The sequence below is a fragment of the Nycticebus coucang genome, chromosome 20 (genome assembly GCF_027406575.1).
Source record: "Nycticebus coucang isolate mNycCou1 chromosome 20, mNycCou1.pri, whole genome shotgun sequence".
NCBI classification, from domain to species: domain Eukaryota; kingdom Metazoa; phylum Chordata; class Mammalia; order Primates; family Lorisidae; genus Nycticebus; species Nycticebus coucang.
In genome coordinates, this window is record NC_069799.1 from 47,379,348 (window position 1) to 47,390,649 (window position 11,302).

General features: G+C 36.1%; 1 protein-coding gene across 1 annotated transcript in view; it reads left to right on the forward strand.

Annotated features, from left to right (window-relative positions):
* Positions 1-5,622, forward strand: part of ODAD2 (outer dynein arm docking complex subunit 2) — a 188,206-nt gene extending 182,584 nt beyond the window's left edge. Inside the window, exon 20 of the mRNA XM_053572846.1 lies at positions 5,171-5,622. Coding sequence (XP_053428821.1) covers positions 5,171-5,284 — 114 coding nt within the window. The 3' untranslated portion in view covers positions 5,285-5,622. The remainder of the gene's footprint in view (positions 1-5,170) is intronic.
* Positions 5,623-11,302: the final 5,680 nt, after the last annotated feature.

The following is an 11,302-nucleotide window of genomic DNA, read 5'->3' on the forward strand; positions in this document are numbered from 1 at the left end:
CCCACCAAAGTCAGGATTTGGTACTAAGTTTCTGTTATGTGGGTGTTTATATGAGTTTTAAAGCATTTCTCTGTGTGCCTTCCTTCGTTTGTGAAGCTCTTAGAAAAATAAAAACATATTCCTGAGGCCTGATCCAAAACCTAGACTCATATATAGTACATATTGGTTAGACAGTGGTTTGAGAAAGCAGCATATCCTTATTCTATCTGTAAAATAGCATTAAATGCATAGCCTCTGGGTAGATAACAAGCAATAAATAACATTCATCAACGATATAGTAAAACTCAGGGAAAACAATAAATTTAGATTGCATTGAAAGCAAAAAAGGGTCCTGGAAGTACTTCTCAAATATCAAGCCATTCATCCCCCAAGCACACAGAAAATTCTAGACTTCCAACTCTATACCCTTGATTGAGAATATTTCTGGCTAAATAAAATGGACAGAGCAGGCTAAATTCAGCTGTAGTGAATAAATCACAGTGCCTGGTACACAGTTAGCTTGGTAGCTAATAAAATCATTTCACATTATGCAAACATTAGGTAAGCTGTGGGCTTGACACCAATGAGTCATTCAAGGTAAATTTAAGGAAGCAACGCTCACTGCCCACCACCTGTGCCATTCTAACCCACGTGATTGCTCCTTTTATCTATTTATCTTTTTAAAAATGTTACCCATCCCTTCAGCCTTTAAAACAGTGGAATCCTGGCCTCTTGGTTTAGTTTTTAAGGTGAAATTTCACGAGCCACCCTAATGGGATATTGAATGAAGCCTTGTACTTAGTGCAAGAAACTTAGGCAAAATGAATTCCAAAGAGGAGTAGTCCTCTTGGTACATTCAGGACTAGATGTTAGTCGGGTAAAAGAAAAAGTTCTTGGTAGAGTCACGAAAAAGTGATGTGCACTGATGAAACATTTTCTTCTAATACAAAAATTAAGTGATTGCACAAAAGATGTTCTCTCCAATAACCTTGTCTGTAAGCCAAACATTACAACTAATGCTCATAGTTCATTGACACTCCTAGTTCATTGGTTTATGCGATGTGAAATTATGTAACTGGCATCAAGAGTCTAGGAATAACACAACTGACTCTTGGAAAGCCCAAGTGGGGACCAAAGAACCTCAGCTAGGTCTAAGGGGAAATGGGCCAAACCCAGGTTTGGTTTTGACAGGCATCAGATCAAAGGGTTCTTTTCTAAGGGTGTCGTGGCAACAGCCAGTGCCACGTGGAGCCGGGGTCATTGGTACCCAGGGAGGTCGACCAGAGATGAGGTGGGGCCTGGAGCTTGACTGACCACAGGACCAAAATTTCTTCTTCCTCCGAACTATTCAGGAAATAAATGCCAGATCCAGACTTGAGAACTGTGAAATGATCAGCTCCCTTCTCAGATAGCTGGGGTTTGAAGGTAGGACTCAATGTCACCTCTTCCAAGGTTTCAGAATCAACACAATGAGAACATCTGTCAGTGTAGGGGTGTTAGAGACCAGAGTGGAAACAAGGAGGGTGGCCCTGGGAGGTGGACAGTAGGTGGAATTGCTGTTGCTGGCAAACGTTTTTCCTTCAGTTACCTGAAAAGCAAATACAGGGTGACCAGAAAGTTGCACATGGAATTTATGGCCACCCCGTATTGGGCAATTAGAGACGCGATTATTTCCATAGCCCATTTGCTTGTGGAAATCAAGCTTTTAGAGGAGCAGCAGGCCCTCGAATACAAGGCCTAGAAGGGTCTACAGGCAACTGACATTCCTTGTGGTGACCTGGCTGTAGTAACAAAATTAATGTAGTAAGATTATCTATGAAAATGATTTAGACTTTCAGGGAGAATTTTGGTGCTACCTTTTATAAGACAATGGAACCAATGAGAGGACCCACAAAACCTTATGAATCATCTACTTGGGGGGGAAAGGGACAAAATGAGTCATGTAAAAGGAAATCATTAATAACTTGCAAAAACTCTCAAGGGATTAAGTATATATAAGTATATTAAGTACCAAGAAATTGGTTGGAATGTTTGGTTTCAGTATGAGAAATAATGGTGGGATTACACCTGCGGTGCATCTTACAAGGGTACATGTGAAACTTAATAAATGTGGAATGTAAATGTCTTAGCACAATAACTAAGAAAATGCCAGGAAGGCTATGTTAACCAGTGTGATGAAAATGTGTCAAACAGTCTATGAAACCCGTGTATGGTGCCCCATGATCACATTAATGTACACAGCTATGATTTAATAAAAAAAAAGAGAGAGAGAGAAATAATTTAAAGACTGGAAAGCAGACATGAGGAAAAACTAGGCCCATCTGGGAATAGAGAAGTATTACTATCAGGCTCCCTTGACTGCTCACATTGAACCATTTAGGAATGATGTGGATGAATGAACTCTCCAGGGTTATGCTAGCAGCCAGTGCATGAAGGTAAGAAGGGGTACAGTGGTGGACGTGAGCAAAGAGGCTATCAGTGTACAAGCTGTGAATGTATGAAAAATGCTGGGTGAACTGTGTGAAATAGATGTTTAGAAGAAGCAGTCTCAACGTCATATAGTTACATCTGCTTTCAAAAGTTTCTGTATAGTAAAGTAAGGTATAAACAAATGGATTAATAAAAATACTGATCATGAGTTACAAGTTGCAAGCTAAGAAAGGGACTTGAGCATGGGTTGCTGTACAAAGACATCTAAGCCACATGTTGGGGTAACCAAGAAAGTGGCTCCTCTGTCTTTCCTGCCCATTATTCCTTCATTATTTCTTCTTGCTCCAGAGAGAGAGAGACAGAGATGAACAATGAGAATATAGGAGAGTCGCTGTAAGTTGACAACCCAAGGGACTCTAACCACCTGGGCAACATACCAAGGTGGTCAACGTAAGGAATGAGGCCTGTTGTGCTGATACACACATGTGGTGATCTATGAAAATTAGGTCAGCGTAAGGAGGTGGTCGAAGTAGAAGTGGTCAACCATGGAGGTTCTGCTGTCTACATCATAAGCGTTGTGTACATGTGTGCATTTGTATAAAATTGCCTAACGATCATAGGCTGACGCACAGTCCAGTGGCCACACCCTGGACCCTGCCAATGCTCAGAGTGACATTATCCATAAAATCTTCAACTCCAGATATTTCACTCTTAGACTACAATGTTTTATTTTCACCTTTTTCTATGCTCTGATCTACTAAAACTGTTTCCCTGTTTCCTAGAGGTTTCTCTTCTTAATTCTCCGAATTATTAGTAGCCTGTTTTTACTTCCCTTCCCACCCAGCTCAGACCACTTGGCTGTTCAAACAAATCACAACCCTACAAGGTTGTCAAGCAGTGCTGGAGAAAAACAGTCCAAAACGTTCAAGGTATGAGCTCCCCCACACTGCCCTGTTTCCCTCACACAGAACAGTCCATTTCTTTCTCTTGAAACTCAGAAGACTGATCATGTCTTGTTCCCTTTTTTCTCTCAGTCATTTGCCTCTTACTGGTGAATTCCACAACTTAGGAAGCTACTCTAGATACCGTATGAATAGTTAGTTAGACAAGACAGGGGGCAAGGACAGTCTTTACAGGGTGATGACCTTGGCAGTGGAGAGAAGTGAATGGCTTTGACATATGTGTAGGCAGCTGAATTGCAAGAATGTAGTAATGAGTTGGATGAAGGGAAGATGAGAGAGTGAGTGTGAGGAAGGAAGATTTCCAGCGTGAGCAATAAAGGGATGACGTCTGTTATCAATACAGGAAAATACATGGGGGAAACCCATGTTTGGATAGAAAAAAATTTATTTATTTATTTATTTATTTACAGAGTCTTGCTCTGTCAGTCCAGCTAGATGCAGGATTGTAATCATAGTTCACTGCAGCCTCACACTTCTGGGCTCCAGTGATCCTCCTGCCTCAGCCCCCATAGTAGATGGGATTGCAGTGGATGGAATTTAAGGTTGGCGATAGTGAGGCCAGACAGCTACTCTTTAAAGAAATTTGTCTGTGGAGGGAAAAAAAAGAGTCCAAGTGATGTCTTTCTGTTTTTTCTTAAAAACAGGGAAGAGGTGTGTTTCAATGATGCTGGAAAGGAATTCTTAGAAAAGGAAAATTGAAAGATAAAGTCAGGAGAGAGAGGCAGAGTTGGTGTTAGAAGCACTGATGATGTGAGTTACCATTTTTATTTCCTTCTATTTAGATCATCACAATGTGTTCTTGGGCCATTCATTGGTATTTAGTCCCAAAATACCCCTTGAATTCATTCTTTCCTCACGATCCTTAGCTTTCATTCCATCCTTACCACCTCTAGCGTGAATTAATGAAGTCCTTTTCTCTGCAGTCCATATTCTATAAATTGCTGTAAAACTTATCCTTCTAAAATACAGATATAACCATGGCACTTCCCTGACTAAAGTGCCTAAGTAATAACCTCTTTTTATTATGTACAGAACAAAAGCCAAACTCCTAAGCGTGGCATTTTAAGGCCTTTCACAATATTTCTCTTTCCTGTATTTCTTTTGCTTATCGAATCATCTTCATTTGCTGGTAAGATCCACATTTGTTCTCACATACTACAGTTTAGTAAAAAGTCTATGATTCAAGTTAACTTTTAGCAGAACTATTCATTAGAATCAACATTGCTAGATTTTAAAATTTCTAATTCATGGATTTGATATTTATTTGGCATCTGCTATGCATTGGATACTGTATTATAAGTTTTAAGTATTTACAATCTTAAGAATGACAGAAAATATCCCAAATATTTGTTTAAAAGGGAAGAATATAAGTGGGAGCAACAGACATTTGAGTAAACTGCTGTAAGAGCCCCCAAGAAGGAGAAACGGCATTTAGTTTGATGGAAATCAGCAGAAGCTTTGAATTCACAGGGATGTGAATACCCATCTCTCTCTCTCACACCGGGTTATCCTGGGAAGGGGGAAAAGCCAGAAAAGATGCAAGAGAAAATTCAGAAGCAGAACCCATAGCAGTTAGACACCCAAAGAAAAGGGAGCCTGGGAAATGGGCCTAGGTCAGCTCCAGAAAATGAAAAAGGTAAGAATTGCATGAGAAATCCCTACAGCTGATTAAGCACTTGCCTACCTGGAATCGGTGGCTTTTCACAATGTTTGCTATTTCTAAATTATGTTCAGAGCCTAACTATATGTCTGTGGATTAACGGTTTTATTCTTGTTTCTCTCCTCTTCCCTTTTTACAGCTGCTCCTGGCTATGGTCGGGTCCCCCGATCAGGAACTCCAGGAAGCTGCTGCTGGTTGCATATCCAACATCCGCAGGCTGGCTCTTGCCACAGAAAAGGCAAGGTACACTTGAAATTTGAACTGACGTTACGAGCTACCAAATTTTACATGACACAGGACACGTGTCCTTCCTGTGGCCGGGAAACCTAAATCCGAAAACATCTTTAGCAAGTCCTTTAAACAGTCTTAATGAAAACACACCAGTTGAAAATGCCAGTGATGCTTTTCATGTGAAAATTGCACAGGTATGTTTGTTCTGTTTCATGTTTCAGGAATCTGCTATGTAATAAAATGTAAAGCCAATAAATACGTGATCATTTTCCAAGAATTCAAGAATATTTGTATATGGGATATATATATTTCGGTGATGCTTTTGTATTTGTGGTGATTTTAATAAAGGATACGACCTTCACATTGTGCTGTTTCGTAGTCCTTCACGGATGTCTCTAGAATTTCCTTTCTGTTAAACCTATCTAACTGTCCTGTCATCACAGCTGTTTGATCCCTCGCAATCCACGACAAGAGTTCCGAGATGTGCTGATTTCACCAACTGTTATTAAACAGAATTTAGACTGAAGCAGCTGGACCTGGAGAGATTATCCCGAGGTCACCCCAATTTTCTCCTAAATACTCTCAGAAGATAATGTAAAACAGTCACTGTACCAATAATGCAAACCATAAGAACATAAGCAAAGACATTTTCGACTCGTGGACTCCCAGAGCCATGAGTTTTATTATATGTTTATTTCCTGCAGAGATTTACCAACATTTTATTGAAAGAAATTAAATTTATGCTGATATAAGGATAATATCACTTCACATAAAATTGCTTTGAATTTCTGAACTTCTTCTCGGCACACGAAGTACTTTTTAAAAAGTGGCTACAAAAGATTAATAGCGTTTTATCAGGTTCTAGAAACATGAGAACCCATTTAAAAGAATCACGTAACCTTGGTGTGCTGAAATGTTTGGGAACTATGTGTTCAGACCGTGGTAATACTAGCCAGAAAAATAGTTTTGTACACATCGGCTCCATAAACTGAAAATCTCTGTAAATGCATTAAAAAGCAATCACAGAGGTTTTATTGAAAAATATTAGATACTGTATATGTTTGTCATAATTCGAAGAGGATAATAAGCTTAATTGAATCCAATATAAATAATTCGTAGGAAGTGAAAAGGCTGAACCAGATGAAAATGATTGCAGTGTTGGAGGCCCCAATTAAAAAAAGACAAAGCACTTCTAAGAATTCAAAGGTTTTATAAAACACCAATTCATCTTCACTGCTTTTCAAAGGAGCTTCTGAAAGAGGACAAAATGAACAACCAAATGGTATTACGCTCACTAAGAGATGAAGTCAAATCATAGAGGAAATCCTTTAACTTTCAACGGTAGACACTTCTAATGTGAAAATCGTTGCTTAGCTTTGTTTCCCTAGCATTAAAAATCCATCAGAAACCACAGATGATGACAGTGTGGGAAATGAATAAACATATTATGGTTATGTTATTATTAAAGGAAGATTCTATCACTGTCCTCCGATTTTAAAATATTCTTGAATTAGTGGGTCTTAGGAATAAAAGGACACAAAACCCAAAACAGAGCAACAACAAAAAGAACCTTAAGACTGTTGAAGGGGGAGGTTGTTTCTTTACGAAGTGCTTGATAGAAGGAAACGCAGGGATTCTGTTTTTATAATTAATAAATGCATAACACAGAGGCCACAGTGCCATTTTAAAGAAACTAAGCACTTGGAAACAGATGAGACTATTAACGTCAAGACTATCTTGTCTATTCCTAAAGAAGAACTTGTTTTTCATTCTCAAACACCAGAAATATATCATCTTTAGAGTAAACAAATGAGAAGTTGAATTTCAAGGTCAAGTTTTTGGCTTATCTTTATGAAGTAGCATACTCTTGCTAGAAAAATCTCAGATGTTATAGACACACCCAGGAATGATCACACCATTGTTTTGGTACCACACGATGTGGGAGTGCTCACTGTTTTTTCATTAGTTTCTATGTGAGGTGCTTCTATTTATGTTGATCTGTTTAAGACTGATGACCTTAATTCTTCAAAGTTTTCAATGAATAAAGTTTTAGGCTTTATTCTTCCCTGAGACACTAAGGGAATACAATATACTTTCTTGGGAATGGATGTCTGTTTCTGTTCGAAAGGGGTTGAAGGTGGAAGGAATTTTAAATAGATATTCTTTGATCTTCCAATCTCTTTAGTTTACAAGGATTCCTTTTAGAAATCCTTGCCACAATCCTCCTACTACTTGTAATCAATGTTCTTTTGCTACTATCAGGATGACTTGTCTTAAAAATGACTTACTTCTTTAAAAATTTTTTTTTCATAGAATGCTTTGACTCTGAAGTTCAGTATGGAGTCATCAGTTAACTTCTTTTTGTTTTTCCAAAGTCTCAAAAAATAGAGAATATTCATTTTTACAAATAAAAAATAGAAGATAATTTCAAAAAACAGATCATGCCAAATCTTATAGACAATAGAAAAAGAAGAAATACTTCAAAATCATTCTACTTCCTCTGGATATACCTGATATTAAAATTGGAAAAGATATAATATTATAAAGGGAAATTACAAACATATTTCACTTATAAATGAGGATGCAGTATCCTAAACAACTTGTTAACAAGTTGAATTAAAAATTATTGTTCAAATAATGTACTTTGGTCAAAATTAAATCCAATTTGTGTGAAAATTAGTTACTATTTTCTTTTCTTTTTTCTTTTTCTTTCTCTCACCCCTCCCTTCTCTCTCAGATAGACATACTTTTATCTGACAATGTGAATGTTACTTTTTTTGCCTTATTATTATTATTATTGCTCAATCTTTCATTGCAGCAATCATCTGATTTCTTTTCCGATTGTATTTATCTTTGTTCATTCTTTACGAGGTTTTTGTTTTTAGTCCTTACCTTAAACACTGTTATTGTTATTACATTTTAAGCCCCTTTAATTTTGTGAAGGCAAAAAGTGGAAACCAAATAAACACATGTACCTGTATAGAGAAACTAAAAAAATTTTTAAAAAACCGTCTTGGTCCAATTGTAAAATCAAGCATGATTGTTATTTTTAATGCTGTTACCTTAATTGCAAAAACATCTCTTTAATATTCACATATTTGATTACTAATGTGCTTAAGCATTTTTAGAATATTATTGACCAATAGAATATGCTTTTGGAAAATTGTTCGTTTTTTTTTCTTTTTTATCTTTTTATGTCTGGTGGTTTTTCTAACCAGTTTTGTGACCACTTAATACATTAATACTGTGCCATATGTGCAAAATTATTTTTTCTTAATGTGTTCTCTTGTAAACAACTTCATGGTGTTTGGGAAAATACATTTGAAATTTATGTGAGCCCAAATAGATTAACATTTTTATTTATTTTTTTCTGCTGCTACTTTTGCTAATATTAGCTCAGTTTTGTTGATACCTATTTATCAATAATTCCATTTTTTACTACAAAATAATAATTTTATCTACATAAAGTTAGAAAACACAGACATGTATGGAAGAGAAACTGATTATGATATTTGCACTACTTAACTAATGTTAATACACGCTTGTTTTTACATAGATTTCAAGAAAGAATTCAAGGTAGAAAGATATTAGGTATGATGCTTATAATCTGTTTCATTTGACTTATATATAGATGCTGGGTTAAAGAGTTATCTGTGAATAGTGAGATAATTTTTATTACCTTTTAGTTTTCTTCTAATTTCCTGTGCAATGATTTGTGTAATCAGAGATATGAAATTAAATAAAGACAATATAAAAATTTTTTTCATCTTTGAAAGTGAATGTCAGGTTAGCTGTGTCTTTGGGGCTCTATTTGGGTAGAGTCCAGCATTGCCATTATACATCACTAAGGCATCTGCATGAGACTGAGAGACTATCATTCAAAGTATTTGGAAAATTCACTTTGATTTAGGAAAATGAGAATCTTGGTGGTAGATGAACCAACTTAGAGCTGTAAGTAAATCCTTTTTCTTTTTCTAATCTGATGGGATTAGGCTAACAAGATAAAGAAAATTTTCTAGTCCAAATCGCATTTAAAATGTTTAATCTCATTTCATAAAGATTTGGGAATGGAATAGGCTATGTCTATTTCTGTAATTAATGAAAACAATAAGGAAATTCACTTATTTAAGACTCTTGCTGCTTCATATTAATTAAATGTCCCCCCAAATCAAATGGGTCCACATGTACTTAAGAGTAAACCATGAAACTCGCTCTCAATAAGAACAGAGTACCAAGGGAATAAATTAACTTTTATATGATGCTACTATGTGCATGCATTATATTAGGTATTTTATACTCATGATCTCATTTAAAATACAGGAGAATTGATAAAATACATACACTCATATCTTACCAGGTTCCATTTAGGGGATAATCATTCTGTAAGGTCAATTTGGCAATGCATATCAAAAGCAGTTTAATTTTTCTGTGCCTTTTGGGTTATACCCAAAGATTTATCTGCAATGGCATCCACCACACTATTTCATGGGGAAAATGTTATGAAAATTGGGGTTAATTCAATTATGATACAATCACATAATGAAAACGTGTTGCAGAATAATAATGACATTAAAACTTTTCAGAATATATTGTAAAATTGAAGAGCTTATTCAAAAGCAGTAAAATTCATGATCTTAATAAAAATGTGACTTCATAAAAAATGACTTCATAAAAAAATAGATGGAATTGTATAATAAAAAAACAAGAGCAGTATATATAGCACAAGTACATCTAAAAACTCCTACGCACATAGCTAGTCACAGAGAAGGGTAGGCCTGATTTTATATACACCGAAGTGTAAACGAGTGATTATTCCTAAAAGGTGGAATGAGATTTTCATTTCCTCTTTTGCTCCTCTGTGTCTTCTATTTCACAGTGAACCTGGATTTTTTTTTTAAATAAAAACATTCCCAATTAATTTTACTTTCTGATCATTTGGAAGCTTCCAAGGCAGACATTCTTCCTACCTCCTAGCGCAAGCTTTAAAAAAGAAATCTTCAGTTTGAAAATGGGATACACAGCACAAACATAAGATAAGAGTTCGTTCTTTGATATGAGAAAAACAGCTCAACATCTGAAATACCATATAAAATATTCTTAATTTTTTTTTTTTTTTAGAGACAGAGTCTCACTTTGTCACCCTTGGTAGAGTGCTGTGGCATCACAGATCACAGCAACCTCAAACTCTTGGGCTTAAGCAATTCTCTTGCCTCAGCCTCCCAAGTAGCTGGGACTACAGGCACCCTCCACAACGTCTGGCTAAAAATATTCTTAATCTATAAAAGACACGTGTTTAATAGCTTTAAACTGCAACTACTTAGAGCAAAGTACCTACAATTGAAACAGACTCCAGCGGCTCCCATGTAAATTCCAACCATGTCCCTATTTGTTTTTTGTCAATAGATTGCATCATACAATAACATTTATTTAAAAAAAACAAAATTTTTTTGACCCATGAGTTTGTGTATTCCAGCGTGTATGCCTAAGATGTACAATATTGTGATTCGCTAAGTTTCATTCTATGTTTTGCCTGGATAGATCCAAGAGAAGTACACTCTCAATCAAAGTGTGCCAACTAGTAAGTAAATATAGGACAGACTCACGGACTCATGTTCTCTTTAAAACATCTTGTTTTTGCCCTTTGTGCTATTTCTTTATGCTGTAATCATTACATTAACCTCCCCTCGTTCCAACATTACGTTTTCTCTGACAAATAGTCAGTACATTTTCTGACTCTTAAAATATTTCATGCTTCCCTTTCTATAAATGCAAGATATAAAGTTGATATTTCAATATGTTGCTGATGCGTAATGGTCGTGGCTGACTTGAAATCTTCTAACAGATGGAATCCTTCTACTCCAATCCATTATTTTTCAAATCTTCAAGTAAAAGTGACTTATTCTTTATTTGCATCTTTCAAGACAAAAGGAAGCTTTTCTTTAGCTCATTCATGTCCCCCTGATTTATTGCTTGATAAAAGACATCCTTTACAAATTACATAATTGGCCTGCGAGGTTCAGAGTTAAGATTTGTCATTACG